Source organism: Dryobates pubescens, chromosome 5 (assembly GCF_014839835.1).
Source record: "Dryobates pubescens isolate bDryPub1 chromosome 5, bDryPub1.pri, whole genome shotgun sequence".
Taxonomy (NCBI): domain Eukaryota; kingdom Metazoa; phylum Chordata; class Aves; order Piciformes; family Picidae; genus Dryobates; species Dryobates pubescens.
The window spans coordinates 33,569,562-33,594,403 of NC_071616.1; the positions used below are offsets into that span (position 1 = coordinate 33,569,562).

A 24,842-nucleotide genomic window follows, 5' to 3' on the forward strand; every position below is an offset into this window, starting at 1 on the left:
CGCACAGTGACACACTTAAACTAAACTTTGCCCACGGGGCAGCAGAAGGCGTTGACTTCAACTTGCGTTTCAAACCAGGCCATTTTATGGTACTTGACTGGACCCAGGCCGCGAGTGAGGCACCCAAGACGCCTCCTCCAGCCCTTCGAACGCGACCCTTCTGCAGACTAAGGCGGCAGCTCCCGCCCGCATTCTCCGCCAGCAGCTTGCACGGGAACAGGCCGGGCCCCGGAGCCGCCACCGGGCGGAGCGGGCGCCCCCGGCCAATGCGGCGTCGCGGCCCCCCTGCCGGGGAGCGCCCAATGGGGGCGGCCCCGCGTTGCAGCTGCCCCGGGGGGCGGGACGGGGCCGTGCCACCGCCTTCGCTCAGCGCGCTGTCCGCCGGCGCAGGCGGCGGCACTGTTGCCCAGGGGAGCGCCTTGGTCGCAGCCGGCAGGTAGGTCCAGGGCGGGGGTGCTGGGAGGCTAGAGGCCGAGGAGCCGGCAGCGAGCGTGGGACGAGGCGAACTGCTTGCCTGGGGCCACCCGGCGCGACTTGCGCTCTCCCAAGGAAACGGTGTCCCCGGCTCCGGGTTCGTGGGTAGCGCTAACGCAGGGGCGGGCGGAGGGCATTCAGAAACCGGAGCCGAGGAAACGTAAAGTGAAGGAGCTGAGGCTTCTGCCTTCTCCTCGGTGTTGGGTGCTCTGCCTTCCTTTCCCGGAGTCTCGGAGGCGGGCCGCCCCCAGCTGCACGCCCTGATCGAGATGAAGTTTTTCCTCCGCGCTCTAGCTGTGAGCTTGCGGACTGTGGCTCAACCTGTTCCCCCTTGGTCCTTCGCAGCTCTTCGCGATGGTGACCGTTTATAACAAGTAGCCTAGCAACCCCCCAGCCATCTTCTCCCAAATGGGCGCTCTCTGTTACTTGCAATCACGCACGCCGTGCTTCTGTCCAAGTGCTAGCAACTTATTAGTCTGTGTCTGCAGGAGGGTTAATGAGCCATTAACAGTAGCATGTGGAAGCTGCTGGTATCCACCTACTCCTCAGCTGCTCTGTGCAATTACTCATGTTTTGTATTTTTCCTTTCTTGAGCCTACTGAATTGTGCTGCTTTTGAAATGTTTTTCTGTGGTTAACATACTGCAAGGGAAACAAAAATCTCCAGTCGCTTTTGTCGTCTCATTTTGAATACATTGTGTAAATTATAGGCTAAAAAAGCTCAGATTACATATTTCCCTGCAAAGTGGAGTTTTGTGTTGACATACAATCAGACAACCCCTCCTCGGCACATTTGCCTAGTTTGTGTTAAGTATCTTTTCTGTGCTGTAGTTCCACTTTTCTCTGTTGATTTTTGTTAACTGTATTGCCGACTAATTGGCTGTAATCAGACTCAGCTTTTCTGATGGGTTTTTTTTCCTCGTGATTTAATCCTTTTTGAGACTTAACTTTTTTTTTTTTTTCAGATAGAAAAATGTTAACAAAAACGCTTGACTAGCTCATGTGTCTTTCACCGGGAATTATCCTTGGAATAACTTTACAGTATTGGTTTGAGGGCATTTTTTTTTTTTTGGTATGGCCAAGGCAAAAATTGGCAAGAAAACCATGGAAATTTCTTTACTTGTGGATCAGTTATGAATCACTTTTGTCTTCCATGAAATATGTGTTTTGTAAACTTACTTGTTTGGGCAAGTCAACTTGAAACCACAAGTTGATTGCAAAATGCCCGTGTTCACTAATGATGGCACCTGACTGCTTTCTTTTTCTCTCTGCTGAGGTGACTGAAACGTACTTTGGGTTACACAGACAAGTGAGCTTATTTTCCAGATAAACAAGTTTATATTAGTAAACAAAGTTTGTGTTATCACCAAGAGGTTTAAGGAGCAGTTTCCTTCATCTCCAGCGAGATGTATTACATTGGGTCATGCAACACATGTGATTTTCCTAAATATTTAGTTTCCAAATGGCTGGGTTCTCTCCAAGAATTTTTGGATGACTTTGACTAAAATAAAGTGGTAGTCACTATGAATTTCCTTTATTCTGTTACATCATGGTTTTGTCAGGTAAATCTTGACCTTTTTTTGGCATATTAAAGGCTTTTTGTGGTGTTCTTAAATACAAAGCAAGTAGAAATAACTCCAAATTCTAAAGTAGGTCTATTATATCATTTTCTTTAGATACAGGAGTACAGCTGGCAACCTTGGTGGTTGCTGCTCTTTACTAGTTGTAGCTGTTAAATGATTTTCAAAATACGATTCTCTTGAAGAGCATGACCATTAAACTTTCCAATAAGAGGAAAGGTCAGATTTATTTTTTGTTTTCATGTGTTGCACTGTATCTCAATTCTGACTAGCTGCCCTCTTCTTACTATTCAGATCCTTAATTATCATTGAGGAGTTAACAGCGCACCTTGGTCTTTAACTGCAGATCTCTTCTTTATAGGAGTAGCTTGGATCCCTCATTGTATCATTGGTTTCATGAATGCTCAGCTGTGTGGTTGGCTTAGATAATAGTCCAAGGGATGCAAGGTGAAAAAGCAACAGCTACATCTCAGTAGTGGCCAACTCCCCATCTCAAATCCTTGTTTGTGCTACCTTGTCAGCTATCTTGTTAGGAACTGGCAGCTGGTATAGTTCCCTGGTTGAGAAACTCAAGATTCTGTGGGGGTGAAAGCCATATTGTGAGTGGGCTAAATACATTATGTTTATAGAATCCATAATTTTCATCTCTCAAGTCTGGCATCAGCAAATTAAGATGAGAAATGGTATTTATATGTGTTACAATTTTTTCAAGATGTTCTGCTTTGCAAGGCTTCTGTTGCCCATGCTATAAATGTAGTGACTTTTCCAGTCAGTCAGGCAGTTGCCCTGGTGGCATCAGCTGCAAGACCACAGCTTGTGGATTCTCCTGCTCTGACACTTTGCTCCTGGTAGTACCCTTTCTTCATGCAGTGTTTCATTCGAGTGTTGGGCTTGAGGCTTTGTGCAGAGCACCTGTCATGATCTTTGCGAGAAAACTAACAAAGTGTATTTTGAGTTGTTGTATAGTCGTATTCTTAAAGGTGGGATGGAAGTAAGGGTTTTAGCCTCATAAGCGTCACACAATGTTAGCTTTCTTTTTGAAAGTTGAAGAATGTTAACAAAATCTTTTCAGGGAATAAGCTATAGAACTCTGTGGATCCATGTGATGGTCCAATCTTCTAATGTAATCTGAGTTGGATGGAGCTAAACTAATCGCCTAAGCTCATTCTGTAGCCATCTAGGAGAGCATACAGAAGGTAATTCCTGTCTGAAAGTTCAGTTGCATTACCAAAAAAAAAAAAAAAGCATAAAATACTCTAATTTATTAATATATTTTATTAGAAGCCTAACCATACTGAATGGTTTCTTGAAAGATGGTAAGTTCTGCTGATGGATCTAATAACCTAGTCAATAGTCAGCCTCAAGGAAAGGAATGCCTGTCTTCCTCTATGATGGGTATGAGCGTGTGTTGTCTTCAGGGCTGTGGCTGTAACTGCACCCAGATGAATATGGGTCCTAGGAAACATGACCAGAAGCCTTAGAGCTCAGCTCTTGTATCTGGAAACATTAGGTGTTAAGACTTTACTCCTTGTAGATGGTGAAAGTTTTGCCAGGACCTTAAAACAGGGACCAAAATCCATGTGAAGCTGGCTGTATGAGTACAATTGCTTCTCAAGAAGGGATTAAGAATACCCTATTGACTTCCATGATCAATTTTTGCTGCTTTTAATATGCAAATAGGGTGAACAATATGGAAGATCCAGTTTACCTCAAAACTTAGGAGTGTAAAATTTCAGACACTGATACTGAAAAACCTGAGAAAATGCAGTCCTGTGGAGATATTGGAGGACAAACATTAAGGTTCTAGGACTTCCTTCTCTTCTGAAGAACTATGGATGCAGATAGTGCATTAGTTAGAACTGAAATGAGCTTTTGAAATGAATGTCCTGATATCTGCACTTGCTGCATTTCAGTTTGCATCTCAGAGCACATAAACCAGTTTTGTTTGGGATAAAACTGAGTCAGAACTTCTCCAGGACCTCATTTAATATACTGCAAGTGCTAATGCTAGATCAGAGGACACAGTCTCAGGCTGCGCCAGGGGAGGTTCAGGCTAGATGTTAGGAAAAAGTTCTATACAGAAAGAGTGATTGCCCATTGGAATGGGCTGCCTGGGGAGGTGGTGGAGTCGCCATCACTGGAGGTTTTCAGGAGAAGACTTGATGGGGTGCTTGGTGCCGTGGGTTAGATGTTTGGGTGGTGTTGGATTGGTTGATGGGTTGGACACGATGATCTTGAAGGTCTCTTCCAACCTGGTTTATTCTATGTATTCTATGTATCAGTCTACAGAATCACATTGGGGATAATTGGAAATAAAAGCTGCAAAACAGTAGTGTGAAAGCTATGCCTTTATTGCTAAGAATGTCACCAACCAGCTCTACTCCTACCGATAAAGTTTTTACACTGCTTGCTAATGTAAACTTCTTACCAATTTTTTTAGTGTAACATAACACTCAATATACATTTACAGAAAAAAATACAGGGGAAAACTTAACCATCATAGCATAGTGTAAAAAAAGGTTGAGATGACATCGATGCATGTGTCCCTTAAAGAACTATAGAAACAAATAGTGCTTTATTAATAGGAAATATTCAAAGGGAGCTGCTTATTGAAATCTATGGATTTCTTAAAAATCAGTTCTATAGAGATACAGGGAGGTCTAAAAGTAAAGAGTTTTTACTCTCACCAGTCCTGAAAATCCTTTAATAGGTAGCTTCTGACAGTAAATATTTCCTAAAATGTTGAAAACGTTTTCTCAGGTTTATCAGTCCACAGCAGTGACATGTTGAAAAACATGTGTAAGATTTTCTTGAAGTTTAGATTTTTATGTATTGGAAGATGTCATTTATAGGAATGTCTTGATTAGATGTGCCATTACTTCAAACCAGCATTTGGTGATTTCATCTTGTATTGCTCAGGGGCATTCATATGAAATGAGAAATAAGAGTAACAAACCACTGCTGAAGTGCCTCTTCTTCATTCCTTGCAGAATAAGGCAGTTGTTCTGTGTTCAATACTGGCAAATTGTATGAAGTCATCTGAATATTAAATGTAGGTTTTCAGTTTTATTGCAGGCATTTCCTTCTAGGAAGACAGAACCAAGTGAAACTCCTAGGGAGTGGGTCCTGAAAGAATAGCTCTAGAAGTAATAAAGGAGGGAAAGAAAAGGCATTGTGGGGGGAAAAAATAAACGTGTGTGTGTGTTATCTTTGTGTGTAGGTTATTTAGTTATAGTAATATAAGCTCTGTGTGATGAAGAGCATGTGCTGTAGAGTTTGGAGAATTACACTTAAGGGAAGAGGGCAGAGTCTGTGCTAACACAGCATATTACTGAAAGGAGAAATGGAATATTTTTGGCTGTGATTCAGTTGTCTTAGTTTAGGTGCAAAAAAGATACGCAAAGCCTAAGTTAGCTGCCATAGTCTTTCTAGAGGGGGATTCACCTCATTCAAAGATAGATCAGATGAAGGATCCTCTGGAGGTGTTGTGTTCCTTCTATTGACTATAAACAGTGCATCAGGTGACTTATCTCAGATGTCAGCCTGGATGTCCGGAGTTAAATGAGGTGTGATTCATCATGCTTTATTAAGGAACTGAATATCTCGGCATAATTTCTTCTACTTGAAACAGAGGGCAGAACTGACTGGTATGCTTCAGGATCCTATGAAGGTGCTCTAGTAGTATAAAACTATCCTAGTATTCAAAGAGCAAGCAGTGTGCTCCAGAGCTGAGATTCAAAGAGGAGCTCCTGGTCCAAGAGCAGCAGACATTCCTGGTGAGCTGGAGAGAAAGGGTGTCTTTTTACTGGGCTGTTTCTTGTTTCATTATGCTCTTTTAGGCCAAGTTTTAGTTGGCATTTAGAGACATGAATATTTATAGAAACTAATTCTCTCTGTGGGCTCTTGGGTTTGCCAGCTGCAAAATGAAAGAATTATCTTTCATTTACTTTTGAAAATGAGAGTGGGCATATGATACAGTAATTCTGTGCTCTTATTATCTGAACCTGGGGTCTCTTCTGAACAGAAGGTACCATTTTGCAGAACTGCATGGTGGTTATGTGGTTGTGTGGGTGATGGAAATGCATGGGAAAAGCACTACTAAGCATTTTTCAGAAAAAGTATTGCTAGCTGCATAACTGAAACTCAAACTGGTCAAGCTTCACAGCACAAGGCCAGTTTATTTTCTAATAGAGTAGTCTCAATGGAACAGCTGTAGGGAAGAATTTGACCTGTGAAGTTTAATAATTAGTTGCTGTTTAATTGCTGGTTGCTGCTGAGGACAGAAACTTGCAACCAGAAATACTCCTTTCTCGCTGATCTTTGCTATGTTGTTTGCAGTTCACCAGAGTCTAGATGTTGACCTGGCTAAAAATTCTATCACATATATAAAAATGGTATCAGAAACATCAGGTGCATGTTTTTCAGTCTCATTCCAAATTCTAAGGTATGTGAGTTCAGTATGAGGGATAAGATCTCAGCTGCTAGGTATATGCATTTCTTTGGGAGTATTCATTGACAGAATCTGAAATGTTGCTGAAGAGGATAGAACTGAGGTCCAGATCTGTCCTATGGGCAGATCTGAGCTTTCCTCTCCTAAAAGAACCCTAATCTCTGACTTCGGCAGTTTGATTGTCCAAGTCTCTCTGAATGGAGGCAGCTGTTAGTTCACCACTCTACATGTGTGCTCATAGTTTGGCACCAGTATTCACTTTTATTCTGGAAAAGACTTCAGATTTTCCCTGTATTTAATCCAGGCCATTGATAGGAATATTCTTGGAGCCAAGATTGATTGAGGGAGGCCACAGACCTTTTGGAACCGCAGCTCCAAACAGCTGCATTAAGCTCTTCTGTGACACTGAAACAGGCACTAAATTTCAAGTGATAATCCTTTCATTTCAAGAAGTTTGTTTTGAAAGAAACAGTAATTATTCTAATTCTGTTAATGTTCAGTAGTTTGCAGCCTGCTTTTGGTGTGTGAATTAATTATGCTGGTGTCAAATTTACAGCTCTGCCATAGTGAGTTACTGCTAGTCTTGGTTAACAGAGAGTCCCAGTCCTTTTGTGAGTGTACCTTCATGAACGAAGCAGGTAAATATCTCAAAAATTTTAAAATCAAATTGTCTGAATCCCAGTTCCAAAACTTACCCACTGGGTAAGGCCATTTTGGCCAAAAGTTAGTTAGACTTTGCTTCCTCAGAGCTATCAAGAGCGTGCTAATGCTGCATTAACATTGCTGTGAACTGGTTTTGCCACATCCAGTGCTGTGCAACTGAGACATATCGTGGGATGAGCAGCAGGATAACCATGGTCCCTTATGGCTATGTGAGGTTGGGTGGTGAGGTGGGGTGACCTGACTGCATTACTTCCCTTTCCAGAGCAGGCTCAGTAAGCAGGTGTACTGTCAAACATGCAGCACTACCTAAGAGGGGTTGCATAGAGAAGGATATTGAGATTCCAAACCTTTTAATAAAAAAAACCCTTGCTGGTATTGAGCGCCCAGCATCCATCTCCCATGTCTGCAGTGGTTTATATTGATTTTGGTGGTAAGTGAATGGAGTCTTCATAAAGTTCTTTCTGTTTTGTTTTCCTGACTAGACTGCAGAGTCTTGAAAGCAACAGTAATCCTGCCTTAAACTTCTGGGTGGGAAGGGAATGGTGGGGTTGGGATTTTTGGGGTGTTTTTTAGTTTTGTGTATGTTTTTTACACTGTTGCTCTACTAAAGCATGTAGATGACACAAAAGAGGTCATGCATAAACCAGACCTGATACCTTCCTTTAAAGTGAATTGCCTTTGGGTTACATAATGTCTACTGCAGCCAGAAATGTCACATGAACGAAATTATTGTCTAAAAGTTTGGGAGGCACGGTACTGCATTGCCCAAGTCCACCTGAGTACTGATCATGACTTCTCATGTGACTTTCATCTTACTCTTAGTTTCTGTATGCATAATTTGAATACATAGAATAGAATACATAGAATAAACCAGGTTGGAAGAGACCTTCAAGATCATCGCGTCCAACCCATCAACCAATCCAACACCACCCAAACAACTAACCCACAGCACCAAGCACCCCATCAAGTCTTCTCCTGAAAACCTCCAGTGATGGCGACTCCACCACCTCCCCAGGCAGCCCATTCCAATGGGCAATCACTCTTTCTGTATAGATAGTATAGGCACGTAGAATGTGCTTCTAGACAGAGTGGCTGGACACCTAGTGCAGTTAAACTTTACATGATTTAATGATAAAACAAATGTCTTCTGTTTGAAAATGAAGATTTAGTTGTCTACAAAGGAGAGAATAGTAGAATATCTCACTGTACGGTCTGGTTGTTGTTTGGTTTGGTTTGTTTTTTTCCTTTATTTCCTGTTCCCTTTATTTTAGAGTATTGATTAGGTGTAGCCAGCTACATTATTCTATATCCTCAAAACATGAAATTTTGGAAGATCAAATCACATTCCTATTTTTGTGTGAAAATGGATTATTTTTTTTTCATGTACCTATAAACAACAGTTTAGTTTTAGATTCCATTTAACATGTGCAAGCACATACAGCACTTGTGTACCACTGGCATATGAGGAGCTGCCATTGCAGAAACTTCGTTTTCAGCAATGAAGTTACCCTTTTGTACCACAGGAAAACCATCCTTTGTGTCTGGTTCCCTGTGAACTTTCAGAGATGAGTAAACAATAGTCAGGAAAGAATATTGCTTCTACTGGCATCTTACAAACTCTTCTGTAGGCATGGTCCTGCTGACAGATACTACAATACATGTTGTTTTTTTCTCCCCTGAAATGTGTTTTATTTTTTCTAGCACCACTCATTAGTGTCTTTTAGTAAAAACAAACTAAATACTCAAAACCTCCAGTACACCCAAAACCAAACAACAAAAAGTGAAGGATTTTCTCATGACCCTCTGTTCTACATCATGCTAATATACAATACTTTGTTATGTCATGTTTCAACAATTGTCAAGTATAATTAGACACAAATATATTAGACAGTGGTATTGCAAAGGTACTGTTTTATACTATGTGTAAAATTTACTTGGTAAGATCTTTTTTTCTACTTCATCCAAAGTTTTTTGTAATAGTATATAAAATACTAGGTCCCTTTAAATTTAGTCTTTGCTCCAGCATGTGTTGTTTTTTTTCTAGAGTTACTTTTCATTCTCCTGAAACAGGAGTAGTCACACCAAACAAACAGCACCATCAAGTCTAATGGGCCTATATTTAGAGTGTCTAAAATAGAGTGACAACAGTCATATTCCTGGGTTGCCCTGAAGGGTTACAGTGTCCTGGCATCACACTAGGTTGCATAATCTCAGCTGACTCTGCAGACAGTGGAAACGAGGAAAGACCAGTTGCATCATTCATAGAATTTTCTGCCAGGGCAGGCTTCTTCCCTGTGATACCTCTTCCAGGGCATTGCTTTCTGTCTTGCTTTAAATATTCAAGCAGGACTTCCTTAAATGGACAGACAGCCTCACATTTTAAGGTTGAGTTTATATATAACCATCAAACAAGATCTCTCTTATAATGAAAATCTTTTAAAACTCTTTTCCTTGGAAATGTGCAGCTGATATAATTTATAAGATGTTACAATTATAAGAATTTATAAGATGTTACATAGAAGTGCAGTTATATGGAAGTTATTCTTTTTATATATATATATAGTTAGCTATATGGACATAAGGAGAAGACTTGAACAGAACAGCTTTCTTGCCCAGTGTTTCCTCTGGAACCAACATTAAGCACAGGAAAACTTTGCTTTCTTAGCATCACTTCATTCACAATCTTTATCTTTCTGATGCTTTCACAGTTGGATTCTGTGTTTTTCCCTCCCTCTTGAATTTTTTCTTCCATTCTGAGGGTACTCACAGCTCAGATAGAGGAATGCCTATCCTCTTTGTAGGGATGCAGTCTCAAATGTAGCATCTCTGTCTACAGAATCCACTATCTCCCTTGTCTTGAATGTGGCTTTAAGGGCTTGGTTTAAGGGCTTGATTTTTCTTTCTGTTTTGGGGAGACTGTATTTTTTTTTTCTTCCCCCAGCTTTCTTTGATTAAAATCAGCTTAACTGATAGCAGTTGATAGCATCTAATTATACCTTTGATTTTCAATTAAGATTTTTGATTTTTCACCTACCTTCTAGCATGTGTGTAGCTCTAATTCAGAAGATAAAGCCCTGATTTAATTTGTGCAATTGAAATCAGTGTCTGTTGTGAGGCACAGGAATAATTACACTGGCTCTCATTTTACTAATGGAAGCAGAATTTGCTGTACAGTAAATATTGGTAAAGCAGCAATTTGCTGCAAGGCATGGAGGCAATGCTGGAATGTTAGTACCTGGTAGAACAGGATGGCATTTCATACAAGCTAGGATGTGTGTTTACGAGAAAAGCATTTATCATCCAATACAATATTCCAGTGGATTTAAGATTGCTTACTTCCCTGTTTCCATTGAAGAGGGATAGATATAGACAGGACTTTGTAATCTGTGGCTGTTTTCAGTGATGTCAGGATGCAGTGACATAGTAGGTTTCAGGATTATTAATTGTAGAATGCTTTTTACATCAGTGAGATGACTTAAATAACACACCTTGATAAGCATCAGAACAGCAAGTACAGTGTCTTTTGGAGCCTTTGGTAACTTGAACACATCTGGCTTACTTGTCTGTACATAGTTTAGGCAAGAACATATAAAAGCATTAATATCAGATGTACAAAGCAGGCTGCTAAGAAGGATTCATTCTTTCAGGTTTGAAATCAATTCCCTCCTCATACTACAGTTGGGAACATCACTTACTGTAGCATTGCATCATGCAATAGCTGTGACTGAGGCAGAGGAAGTCTGATGTGTGAATGGTAAGATGTAGAAGTCTGGGATTGGGATGCTCCTTTGGAGTTCTGTCTTGTGGAGGCCTTGAGAAGACAAAAAAGAGTGGTAAGGACTGTGCACCCACTTTTTCCTAAGGGGATGCTATCAACTTCTCCCCCCTCACTGCATTTCTATTTCTTGTGGCCTGCTGTTATCACCCACAGAATTTCACTGATCTGTAAAAGTAATTCTGAGGTAGTCTAACCCTTTGGAAATCAAATGTTTACATTAGTGGCTGACTTATTTTTTTTTCTCCTATTTGTGCAATACTGACTGGGAAAAAACTAAATCCCAGACTTTAGAGAGGCAAACATTCTGCTAAACAAATTGTTGCCTCTTTCCTGCAAGCTTTCCCCAGTCTCGTTTTGAAGCACTGTTGCTTAGCATTTGACTGATCTTTGCCTCAGATTCTAGTCTGAGTTGGAAGGGTGGCAGTTTGGGAAATTATCTTTCAAGTGTTAATGCAATTGTGTGACTGGAGGCTTCAGTTACACTTTGAATGCATCAAAGTGATACACCACAGCAAGCTATATTTAGAGTCCTGAAATGCAGATCCCAGTGTGACTGGTGATGTGAACAGTCACTATCAAACGTTTTGTCTGTCATGCTCCCTTATTTTCTGCCTCTATATATCTTCTAATTGTAAAGCAAGCAAAAAATAGATTCTCCTTTTTTTCTGTATTGCTGCTCTCCTACATTGTCTTTGTATGTTTTATCAAGCTCTTGGGAACATGAGGAGTAGAGGAAGGGGTTGTAAAATTTTCCTCCAGCATCAGGTTTTGAGTCTTATTTGACTGGCTCTTGCTATGAAGCATCCAGAAGCTGTAAAGTACTCAGTCACGGCCTTGGCAGAAAGCTGTCTTTTGAACTGCCTAAATAACCTGGTGTAGCCTGCAGGAGAGCATCTTAGGGTTTTTTTTTTCCTCTGTCTGCAAAACAGAGAGGCTTCTGTGGGAGTGAAAAAAAAATTCACTGTGAGGGTAACAGAATGCTGGAACAGGCTGTCCAGGGTGGTTGTTGAGTCTCTGTCTCTGGAGATATTCAAAACCTGCCAGGATGTGTTCCTGTGTGATCTACTCTAGGTGATCCTGCTCTGGCAAGGGGTGTTGGACTAGATGATCTTTCAAGGTCACTTCCAACCCCTAACCTTCTGTGACTCTGTGACATAAAGTGGATATGATCAGGCTTTGAGGGCAGACTGCTATTAAGGCTCTTGTTACCATTCACTTAGGTGTAATCCAGAGAGATTCCAGGAGTTTCATAAGGGACATCTATTTCATACCCTGTGAGCCCCAGCTCTTCCTTACATACTGAGAGCTTCCATGTAAGTGAGTGGTACATGCACCAGGCAGTGACTGAGCTGCTTAAGCTACATTGAAGTTGTGGGACTATGTAATAGCATGTATGAATCAGAGTAGGTAAAGCTGGTGTAAGTTCTAAAACCTAGTGTTACCAGACATTTTCTTGTGGCAGTTTATAAGCGGGAGAAGGTGCATACATGGAGAAAATAGCATTGCAAATGCTAAGAATGCAATAATTGAATAACCAAGTATGACCTTATTCCTGTCATCATCTAGGCTGTTCACAAGGTAATCTTATCTCAGGCATTTAGGCAGAACCTGTTGAAATAATTTTTTCAGTACTTAATAATACTATCCAAATCCAATCCCTTTATTTTGTAGAACCATAAAATCACAGGATGGTTTGGATTGGGTTGGAAGGGACCTCCAAAGGCCATCTAGCTTAAGCACCCTACAGTAAGCAGGGACATCCTCCACTAGATCAGGTTGCTCAGAGCCTTGTCAAGCCTCACCTTGATTATCTCCTAGGCAGCCAGCACCAGAACAAGGGGACACAGCCTCAAGCTGCGCCAGGGGAGGTTTAGACTCGAGGTGAGGAGAAGGTTCTTCACTGAGCGAGTCGTTCATCATTGGAATGGGCTGCCCAGGGAGGTGGTGGAGTCACCGTCCCTGGAGATATTCAAGAGGAGATTGGACGTGGCACTTGGTGCCATGGTCTAGTCGTGAGGTCTGTCGAGACAGGTTGGACTTGATGATCCTTGGGGTCTCTTCCAACCTTAGTTATACTGTGATACTGTGATCTCCAGGGATAGGCCTTCAACTACCTCCCTGGGCAACCTGTTCCAGTGCTCCACTATCCTCATGGTAAAGAACTTGTTTCTAACATCCCATCTAAATCTGCTTTTCTCTAATTTAATACTATTGCCCCCCATTCTACTACAGGCCTTTGTAAACAGTCCCTCTCCAGCTTTCTTATAGACCCCCCTTCAGGAGCTTGGAGCCTTCTCCAGGCTGAGCAACCTCGGCTCCCTCAGTCTGTTCTAGGAGAATTTTGGGTGTTTTCCTGTTGTTTATCACTAGGGTTTTTTTGTTTGGGGTTGGTTTGTTTGGTTTTTGCTGTGGCACCCTGAAGTACTTTGGACTTTCTTTTCATGCTTGAGAACAGATTTCCAGTGTGGAGTTTGTTTATTATTCAGGTCATGATGTGCTGATGGCCAGTGCTTGTTACAGGCCACGTGGAGGGGAAGAGCCGTGAGCTCTCTCTCACTTGGAAATTTGCCCAAGGCAGCAATCATTCCTCAGTTCATGCTACTACAGTTGTTTTGTCTGTACAGGTTTGCCAAACACGTGGTCAAGATAAAATTACATACTTTTCCTTGAGTCTTTCCTGGTGTTAGCAAAACTTGACTGTTAAAAGAAAAGCCATGGTCAGAGTCTTTTGCTGTCCCTTTGGCATAGTTTCTTTCTCTGCTGCATGGAACTTGACAGCTTGTCTAGTCGTTCTCCCTTCTGTGGTCTCCTACAATTACCAAATGCAAAGTTCAGTAGCCAATTAATGTTTAGGTTCCTGGAATTGTAAGGGAGTACATAAGCAAGAAAAACAGTATCACTGTGTGGATTATATGTTTTTTTCTGTAGTGGTAAGGCAATATACTTTAAAGAGTCTGTAAATTTAGCACAAACTTGCTGTTGAGACTACAGTTGCAAAACAAAACCTGAATTCAATCCTCTCAGTTTTCATTCTCTTCTATTTTTCCATGTAGCTATAATCTACTAACTCTGGGTAGTGGTGATAAAGCGTGCTGCAGCATCTATCTTTTGTAAGCTGAAGCAATTGGAGAAGGGTCCCTTAGTGTTTGAAATGATTCATTGTGCTAAGCTGTTTCTTTAGAGCAACGTTGAAATGTACTGAGAAAAGACGTTCAACTTTGCTATCAAAACAAATGAGTAATTGGATATTTTGAATGGTGTGTTTACAAAACCACCATTCTATTACAAATACTTGTAAAGTGTCTCGGTAAGGCTAGGAACCATTACTACTGTAGGTATTTGTACTCAAGTAGTGTGTAAAAGTTCCACCTAAAGTGAGGGCTTGTACAGGGTACTGGGTTTGAAACTTCCGGCACAAAGTAATTGTGCCACTTGCTCAAATACGTGAGTTTGGCTTAGCACAATAGAAGACTCAAAATGAGAGAGAATTTCTATTCATGAAAGCAGTGTTGTCATTTTAGAGTGAACCTTCATCAGTTTAAGAGAGAGATTATGTAATGTAGTTGATCAAAACATTAGAAGGACTAAACAGGCAAGGAGGGAGTTTTGTTCCAGCTCTGTGATCTCTGCCCTTTAGAGAGCTGGAAATAACTGTCAACCCCTTGTCACTCAGATATACATGTCCCACTTTGAAACTGAAATGTAAAGAAGGTACACCTGAAGCAGAAACTTCAGCTTCTTAGAATTTTATTGCCTCATAGTCAAGCCACTACACTAGAACTGATGGTGAGGATCATTTGGGTTAGGATGTGTAACATCTGCTTTACCTTATGTTTACTGTGTAATAGTACTATTAACAGAAAAGCTTTTGTTTTTTTGTGGGGTTTTGTGTTGTTTGGTGTTTGTTTTTTCCCCAAAAAATGATAAATTAAGTTTGTTTTGGTTTGGGTTTTTTACCCATTCAGCACCAAACACTTAATGCACTTAATAACACAAATTCAGAAGTAATAAAATCTAAACTGATACAAATCCCATTCATTTAGAGAGATGTAATGCTGGTCTGGCCCAGGAATATCTTGTTCCAAGAAATCTGTTTTCATCTCTTTTTTTGCTTGGGCTGTACTTCATAAAATTTGCTTAAACTGTAGCTTGTGAAGTATAGAGGATTCATTTGTTCCCATAGGCCTTGTGTGCTCTGAAATCCATTTCTCCAGGAACAGCCAAATTTTGCTTGCAGATTATTCACTGCAGTGTTTAAATAATGGATGCTGATTGATTTGCCATAGAGAGGATTCAAGTTTATCCACAGTGTCAAATGGTTCCTCTGGAGACATGTAGCTCTCTAGTAGTTCTGCAGATTGTAGCATCATTGTGTTAACTGAATGTACAATGGCACACTGGTCTTGTGCTCAGTAAGGCTTCTTGGGTCACAGTGGGGCGGCTTAGATATTTGTGGGTTTGCTTTTCTTTTTTTTTTCCTAAGGAGGACTTGGGGATGTGAAAAATATTTTGGCAATTATGTTGTGTCTTTGCCATGTAGTCTGCACAGGGGTTGGTTAGCTAGTTGTACGTGGTTGATAGTTCTTTACAAGAATTTAGGGCAGGATTGGAATCGATGCTTTCTTAAAAAGTTTGTTATGGCACAGCAAAGAGAAAATCCAATGGTACAATTCTTCCACGTGTCTGCACAGCTGGAACAGTCTATTTTTCTACTTCTTTTCATGGCTTTTTTTCCTTTGAATTAAAAAAAAAGAAAAAAGCTCTACTGGAGTGTCAGTGTATTATGGGCAAGATAAACAGTTTTCTTTTTTTCATTTCCTGCCATTTCATGCTTCCGTCAAGACTTTTCCAGGAAAAAGGAGAGGTCGGTATTCTCTTGTTTGGGAAAAGAAAACTTGGTAACAGATACTGAAGCCCAAAACAAACAACTTAATTGGTCACAGGAGGAAAGCAAGATACCAAGGTCATTCTCTCATTCCTTCATATGACATCTGTGTCCAGTTCTGGGCCCCGCAGTTTAGGAAAGAGGTTGACTTGCTGGAACGTGTCCAGAGAAGGGCAACAAAACTGGTGAGGGGTTTGGAATACAAGCCGTATGAGGAGAGACTGAGGGAGCTGGGGTTGCTTAACCTGGAGAAGAGGAGGCTCAGGGGAGACCTTATTGCTGTCTACAACTACCCAAAGGGAGGTTGTAGCCAGGTGGGGGTTGGTCTCTTCTCCCAGGCAACCAGCACCAGAACAAGAGGATACAGTCTCAGGCTGTGCCAGGGGAGGTTTAGGCTGGATTTTAGGAAGAAGTGCTTCATAGAAAGAGTGATTGGCCATTGGAATGGGCTGCCCAGGGAGGTGGTGAAGTCACCATCACTGGAGGTGTTTAAGAAGAGACTGGATGGGGTGCTTGGTGCCATGATTTAGTTGATGAGATGGTGTTGGATGATAGGTTGGACTTGATGATCTTCGAGGTCTTTTCCAACCTGGTTAATTCTATTTCTATTTTCTGTTCTATCTAAACTTCTGATTATTCTTTTTCTCTTTATCTTGCCTCTATGCTTAGCTTTGTAGTTTCACTTAATAGCTCCCAAAATGAGTGCTCCATGAGGCAGGCAAAGGTATCTGCCCACACTGCAGGAAGGGAGATGCTGTGTAAGTGGAGGAGAAGAGGTTAGAACTCAAGTGTAGCTGTTTCTCTGGCATTAGGGAATGGCTTGTGGAATAAAGGAAAGATACGCAGAGTGACTGGCTGTTGGGTGACCATAAGCTCTGGAAAGCCTACAGAGAAAGGATCAGTCTTCTGGAAAGTTGCACTTAACCCTCAGAATTGTCTTCAGGAATCCTTTTTGTGTTGGTAGGAAACCATGTTTCATGTTCAATTTTGTTTGAAATAATTAACCTTCATGGACCTGTGAATTCTCCCTAGTGTCAGGCTAGTTTGCAACTTCCAAACTTCTGAAGTTTTCAGCTCTGTGCATCTCTTACTTGGTGACCTGCCTTCAGCAGACTAATAACTGTGAAGAGAAGAATCATATTGGCAGCTATTTAATGATCTACTTCCTGCATTTAAATATGAGATTGCTCTTTGGACCTGAGTAATTTTAATGCACGTTTAAGAGAAGTCTCAGTGAAATATTTGTTCTTGAACACCAACATGGAGTTTCACCCCCAAACCCAAATTAATTAGGTGGGAGAGAGCAGGGCAAGAGGTACAGCTTAAAGCTCTTTAAAGTAGCCATATCTGAGTTTTAGTATTTTCCTAGTACTTGAACACCATGGCAACAAGAGCTTCAATGCTTTCTAGGACGAGACAGTAGTCTTCTGAGAGTTTTGAAGTGGTCTGCAAATCTGAGGTGGTCATGGGTGCTTGTCAAAGAGAATTGCCCTCCCATTCTCAGTTACTAGCTAACAACCAGGCACTTTGCAGTTTCCACTTCCTTCCACAGTAATGCAGAGTACATCCAGTTGGAGCGCATCCTAATTAAAATTACTGTGTCTGTGAAAACATTTGCTGAGCTATGGCAAAGTCATGCTTAACTTCAGACAAGTTCTAAGATGTTGGGTTTTAAAATTAAAATGTGCAGTTCCAGTCAAGCAGCAGGGTTGAAAGTGCTACCTGAGAGAGCACCTCTTCATACCCACAGGCGATGTGTCCTGATCCCAGAACTAGCTATGCAAATGTTATTGAGAATGAGACATGCAGCTTATTTCTTGCTCTTGGGAGGGATCAGACATTTTAGGTAGCAAGCCAATGACATCTTGGAATTGGAAATAAATTACATCATAATAAAAATTTGCTAAACTTGGGAGAATTTCCTCACCACCACTCTTGCTGGTGTTATGAGAGGCCTGGCTCCCTGAGTAAGGAATAAAACATTAGTTTCAGTAATAGTGTGTTTTGGCATGAGGATATTTGAAGACCTTCAGATGCTTTAATCAAGGAGCTGCTCAAGCATGGCTAGCCCTCCTCTAGTCACGGGTGACATTCCTATCTCAAAGGTGGCAGTACTTTGACAATACTGTGCCTGTGGTACATAAATTGATTTAAGGTTCTGTATTATCAAAATGGTGTCACTCATTACTCCCATTTAATTTTCTAAGTGACCTAATTTAGGCATTTCTAAAAGGCATGACCCTTTCTTATCTTAACAGCCCGGGAAAAGGAAAGAAAGTGCAAAGAAGGTGTTTCCCCCTACTGACTCGTCTTCGCCGTACCTCTCTCCTGTAGTGCTTCCTCCTTGTAATCCCCAAGTGAAGATGAGTAGCCTGCTGTGAATATGACATCCCTGACTAGTGTCATTGCCTCCCACCAGTCTGAGTGGGTGTCCTTCACTGATGAGCTCCTTCTCCCTGTTAACCCTCAAGGTATGCTACCTGATTTTCTTTGAACATTGTGAGACTTTGTTTATTTGAATTAGACCAACTGTAATACATTTAACATCCCAGAGCTTGCCTTCTAAGTGAAGCAGTATGTGCAGAGGTTGAATTAATTCTGCTATGTAATAGGATAATTTGGGCCAAAACAGTAAAATACTCTCCTAATGTGAGATTTTCTTAGCATAGTTCTGTTGCCTTTGAGATTCAAGGCAGTATCCAATGGACGGTGGAGGAAGTCTCACCTGTTACAGTTTAGTGCAAAACTACGTCCAGTGTTAGTCTAAAAATTACATTATAGAAAGGACAATTGTCTACCTACATTTAATAGCAAATTCTAGATATTTCAGTGAAAACCAGTGAAGTAACAGAAAATCCTAGCAGTCTAATTTGTCTCTATTTCAGGTAGCACTAAAGAGCCTCTGGAGAAATGCTTTTCATTCTCGGACACTTCCTCAGAAGAGTACCCCAATGCCGATGGAGAATTTCCAGACCTCTCCCACACAGAGCTGAAAGATGCAGCTGACCAATCCAAGGTGGAGTCTGCTGTGCTTGGGAACCATGTGTGTCCCAGCACTGATCTGTTGTCATCCATCAGTGCATGGGTTCAGTTTGAAGATGCGTCATGGAGCAGTGCTCCAGCGACGCAGTCACAAGCAGGTGAGGCAAATGCATGAAAAGATCCATTTCAGTAATGTAATAGAGTACAGTAAGACCCTATAGGGTTTTCTCCTTCTCTTTGGCTTCTCAGAAGTCAAACTTTGACTTGTTTGTACTGTATTTTAATACAATTCATGTTATCAGAGTTTCAAAAAGGGCTCATAATTTCATTCTAGGTTGATCTATCAGTATTTTCTTTTCATAAAGGAAATTAAAGGCTTCTGTGATTCATTCTGTCTATGTCTGGACCCTGGAAACTGCCAAAATATATTTGTGGGAAAACAGCTTAGTGCTGTTTTCAGTACTGACATTTCTTACATACCACCTTAAAAAGTCTGAGCCATGTTTGTCTCTGCAACCTGGAGCTGTAGAGAATGGTATGGTGGGTTGAAGTTTCCCCCCCAGCATTAACTTTGCCAGACCAACTCAGTTAGAAGCAAATTATTTGGATTGGGGTTTGGATAAAACCCAATAGTTTTCTATTTTATTTTTTTATCTTTTTATGGGTGCTACAGCCTAGTCTGTTTGAGATAGTGGTCAGACCTTCATGCAGGAGAAGTGGGTGAATCTTCAGACAAAAGAAGTTTCTCTTAAGCTCTGCTTAAGACCTTCTTATCTTTATTTGTTGGTTATTCTTTCTAGTTATAAGTACTTACTGATTCTGATGAGGGTGGAAGGAAAAGCATCCATAACTCTGAAACTGAGGTGCTCTACCTTTCTAGTATTTTGTTTCCTGGTTAGGTGATCCTTACTCTTATTCATACAGCCACATGCATTTTTAAACGGTTGCTCTCTGATGCTGTATTGCCTTCATAATCATAGAGTGGCTTAGGTTGGAAAGAGACCTTAGAGATCATCTACTGCAACCTCCTTACCATGGACAGGGGTGCCTCTTAACTACATTTGGTTGCTCAAGCCCTCATCCAGCCAGGCCTTGAACACCCCCAGGGAAGAGGCATCTGCAACCTATTCCAGAGTCTCACCACCCTTGTACTGAAGAACTTCATATTAAAATCTAATGTAAACTTACTCTCCCTCAGCTTAAAACTATTCCCCCTTGTCTTATTACTAGACACCCTCTTCAGCTTTGCTGTAGGTTCCCTGCTGGTATTGGAAGGCAGCTGTAAGGTCCCCCCAAAGTCTTCTCCAGGCTGAACAACCCCAGTTCTCTCAGGCTATCCTCATAGCAGAGGTGCTCCAGCCCTTGGATGTTTTTTGTGGCCTTCCTCTGGATTTGCCCCAATGTTGTGTTGTCCTTGTTGACTGGAAAACTCTTAAGTGCACCTAGAAAATAAATTCTTTGCTTGGCCTAAGTAAAGCTAGTCATTACAAAGAGACTTCTATAAAACTAATTTTTTGGTGCATCCTTTGATTTTCCATCCTTAAAGGGGTGTGGCCCAGTCATAAGGTATGTTCTTAACAAAAGCACTGCTTCTTGGTTTGTGTTTTCAGTCACAAGGGACACTATGTTGTCATCAGAGGTCTAAGACATCCACATCCAAAAGAGGGAATCAGACTTTCCAAAAGCATTGCTGTTTTTAAGAAGGCATTCGCTTGTGCCCCTGTAAAAGCTTGTCCTAAATGATCCATGCCACTGGAGGGGTATTTACACACCAACATTTAGCATCTGACTGTGACTCAGTGGAGGGAGGAGGGTTCCTCTGGAACTATCCTGATGCATTCCATGTAATACTTGCACAGGAGGCTGTTCTTCAGCTGTATAGGAACCTTAAGGAGGTGATGTGGATATTTTAAAATCCTTATTTATGAGCTCGTCCCACTTCTATTCTGGACCCTGTGGTATAAATGGCCAAACTAGTGCAGCTGACAGCTTCTAAAGGAAAGGTCATGGGGCTGAAGAGATGACAGTTCTTTGTCTCTAGCCTTCTACCGTGAAGGACGTTTGACAGTAAGAGGTAGGAAAACTTCAGCTTTGTTCTCAGTTAATCTGCAGGTCACATCTTTTTTCTAAGGGCAGCAGCAAAGCTGGAGACTTTGTGTTATAACTATGACACGCTGACATGCCCAGTGGAAACCCAGTGATGACAGCAGTTATTCATTTCCAGTAGCAAACAGACTGCATAAGAACAATAGCAAATAGCTAGCTGGGACAGAACAGTATAAAGGCCAAGTATGGACAGATGGATTGGTGTGAGAAGGATGGAGATGTTTGAAATCCATTTCCTGTGCAGGCAGCTGTGAAGAGCAATGTCCTGAAGGCTCAGCATCCCTGACTGCATTTGTGTCAGGGCTCCAGCACTGTTAGGAAATCATGTGTCTTGTCTGCCCATGCTGAAGCAGCTGCACAGCTGACTAGATAATTACCCAGGCTGATGGCCAGGCTGCCTGGAAACACATTTTGAAAAGGGCTTGCAAAGTGGCATTTCCAGTGCTGTGGGCACAGAGAGGATGTGCCTGAAGAGAGGAAGATCCTTAGGACTGTTCCCCTGAAAACAAATCTTTGTCCCAAAGTGCTCGCAGTCTGGAAAAATAGTAATGTAAAGACAGATGCCATGCAATGGTTGTTCTATAGGAAATATATTTAAAAGAAAACCAAAGCTAATGCTGGACACTTTTTGTTCTGGGAAAAGTGAAGACATTATCGAGGGACCAGAATTTAGGGGGACTGATAGCAAGAAACGGGGCTGAAAAGGAGGCAAATAATCTGGCAGGCGAGAGGAAAGGTATGTTCTATACCTGAGGCATAGAAATGAAAAGCATCCACTGTGAGCCTCGTAGTGGAAAATATCTTCATTTAGGATATCCTTGTAAACCCTCATTCTACCAGGCTCAGGCAGAGTAAATGCTGGGCAAAATCTTCCTCTCAAAAGATTTCTTCTTTTCAAGAAATATGCATAGATAACTGCCAGCTCCTGAAGTATGTGATTTCTCCCTGGGAAGCAGTAACTCTTGAGTGAAGTCACAGAAACAGTGCATTGTGGTACCCTCTTCCTCATTTTCTTCTTACAGGGAAAAGAAGAAATGCTGTTTGTCTCCTAGTGATTACCAGGCTAGTCAAACTGATACTGCAAAAGTGAAAAATGAGATGTTTAGACGCACCCAGAAGTTCCTATCACAAATGTTACGTAATCAGTGAATGATCACAGCCAGCGACATAACATTTGCATTTGGTTAACAGTGTGCTTCCAGCTCACCATCTCATATTCTGTTGGTGTTAGCTACACTGTTGAATTCAATGAGGTATTCAACAAAGCACCAAAATTAGAGCAAGGCAAGATCCGTTACATCATCTGGTCCACACACCCCCTGCTTCTTCCCAAGAGCTTTGCCTGGTTTTAAATGGCTCAAGTAACTTGGACTCCTACCATCTCTGTTGAAAGGCTATCCCACAGTAAGGCAAATTTCAATTTAACCCTTTTGTGCTATTCCATTTGAAAATAGGGAGTGCATGCAACAGAAGATCAGCTGGTGAAAACTAGACCAGCTGTGATGGTGTCCTAAAATCAGAAAAATCCTGTGTCCTGTGTGGTAGGAGAGGAAATGATGCTAACAAGGTTGATTCTAATACAGTGTAGGGATCAAGGAATGGAGCCTCACGTCAAAGGCAAATTAATGCCTAAAGGTAAACCAGGGTATAAAACCAAATCCATTCTATTAGTAACAAACAGGTCAAGAAAAAGTAAAATGCACAAGGAAGAAAATATTTTTCTTGGGGAAACAATGAATTGATTTTCAGTATCCTACACATGCTACAGGAGTTGCTTGTTAGGGACAATTCTGCACTGGTCTTTTAACACAAAAAAAAAACCAATTTCTGAGAAATTCCTGCAGCTGAAAGGCTTGGGCTCTGCATCTATTGATAATAGAGACCAAATTGCAAATTTCTAGGAATTATATTTACAGAGTCTCAGTACACTGATGCAGTGTGTCTTGGGAACAGATTTTATCTTCTGGAAGATTGTCCTGCATGTCTCCAACTGATACCTGTTTTCCTTTCTGCATCCAGTGTCTCCATCAAAAGCACCCAGCTGGGCTTCCCCCTCCTCCAATTCTTCTGAGAGGCAAGCCTATACCTCAGAGAGCAGCTGGACAACTAATTCAGAGGACACCAGTAGCCCCAGCATTGCTCCCTCCTACACAGATCTGCAGTCAGTTAATACTGAGGATTTGACCAGTGGTGGGACATCTGCAGCAGATTCAGCTGGTAAGAGGGAAGCCTTCAAGCTTCCATCTCGATGTTTTTGTTGCAATGCAAACTTACTACTCAGATGCAAGCTACCAGAAACAAACTCAAGGATTAGGCAGACTAGCATTTTATTCTAGTCTAATTCCCAAAAGGTCACACCTGGATTTAACAACACCCCTGACAATGTGCAGGCTCCCAGACTAAGGCCCAAATGCAGCTATGTACTTTCAGTTAGACTTGTCTGAGTGAAATGTTGGAGCATTTGTGGTTTTCACATACCACATCAGCTTGAGCTGATTTAGGAGCTTGTTGTCAGCATATCGTGGGAGAAGCTCAATGTCCTTTGTGAACTTCCATGCAGAAATTTTTGTAACTTGCTAGTTTATTCAGCTGAGGCACGTCCCGCTCTCATGGACCTCTTTGTTTTGATGAGTGCCAAGACACAGATCCAGGCTTCTGGATGTGTGCTTTGCAGTGTTACTGTAGAGTAACGCAGAGAGAACATAGCAGATGGCAGAGGGTGGTTCAGTAGCAGATTCTGATCGTTTAAGAATCTTTCATCTGACCTTGAGAGGATCTATTCAGATGGCATCCTGGCTGTGGAGAAATGTGCTGCATGATGCTGTAGCTCATTGCTCCTCAGTCATATTGTATTCTAGATAATCTTTAAAACAGAAGTAAAGCAGTGGTGCCACCTTTGTTGGGATGACAAACTCCTGACTAACAAAGCAGACTTTCACAAAACATAAAAAGTGCTGGTATGTCAGGAGGCAAAAGGAAAAAAATACACAGCTCCAGGAGGAAGCACCTGCAGTAAGTTGGAAGCTGTTCACCCCAAGCTGAGTAAGGTCAACAGCTACCCAGTTTGGTGATTAAATTTGATTCACTGGTGTCATGACATCTCTGACACACTCATTTTTCTCTCAGGTGGTGACTGTAACAATATGTGTGAATAAGATCTGTTTTGAGAGAATGGATATCCTAAGGTCCATTGAGGTCATATGTCTCTTCCTTAAGAAATGTATGCATACATCACCTAAAAAAGGAATTATTTGATGGTTCAGTGAAAGACAGTTGAACATCAAGGCAGGTTCATAAACAGCAGCATATTAGGTACTGCCAGAGTACTTAAAGCAATTGTGGAGAATTAATATTTCCTTTGAATAAGTAGAGAACTTTTCTTTCTTCAAATAATGCAGTTACCATAAGTCTGTCTGATCTTATTTTAGAATACTCTGCTTGTCTGTACCTCTGACTTTGGAAACCAGTAGTTAAAAAGGTAGAATAGGCAAGTTGACATTGTGTGCCAGCTCTTTGGATGCCAGGGTGGGCATTAGTTCTGCTCTGATGAGCTCATGTCTATTAGGGTGTAAGAGTTTTCATCTGGAGTTATGTGCTGGATATTGCTGTGTAGTTGATTTAGTATAGGTTTCCAAAGGGTGGATGTTGTTACTGGCACTGTCTCTACATGAGCAAGGGAAATGAGGGATGCCCAGCTAATATGTAACATTGCATCATATAAAGAAATGAAAGGCAGAAGTGCTGTTATATATCACTGGCATGCATATGGACAGTTCTGTCTGTTACATACAGCCAAAAGAATAATCGATACGTCAGTAAAAGCTTTTTGTGCAATCTTCTTGTTCTTAATTCTTTCCCAGTCAGTCACAAACTGACATATTTGTTGGCAAAACAGGTACAAAAAAATTATTCCAATCAACATTAG

The 24,842-nt window shown here is 41.4% G+C and overlaps 1 protein-coding gene across 2 annotated transcripts in view; it reads left to right on the forward strand.

The window, feature by feature from the left end:
- The first annotated feature begins 418 nt into the window (after window positions 1-418).
- STON2 (stonin 2) overlaps window positions 419-24,842 on the forward strand; it is a 73,710-nt gene continuing 49,286 nt past the window's right edge. The window contains exons 1-4 of one of the 2 annotated variants that reach the window (XM_054161945.1): window positions 419-436; window positions 18,164-18,300; window positions 18,715-18,969; window positions 22,937-23,134. In XM_054161945.1, the coding sequence (XP_054017920.1) occupies window positions 18,213-18,300; window positions 18,715-18,969; window positions 22,937-23,134 (541 nt within the window). In that variant the 5' untranslated portion in view covers window positions 419-436; window positions 18,164-18,212. Of the gene's footprint in view, window positions 437-18,097; window positions 18,301-18,714; window positions 18,970-22,936; window positions 23,135-24,842 lie in introns of those variants that run through there. The other variant, XM_009905288.2, reaches the window with a different exon arrangement.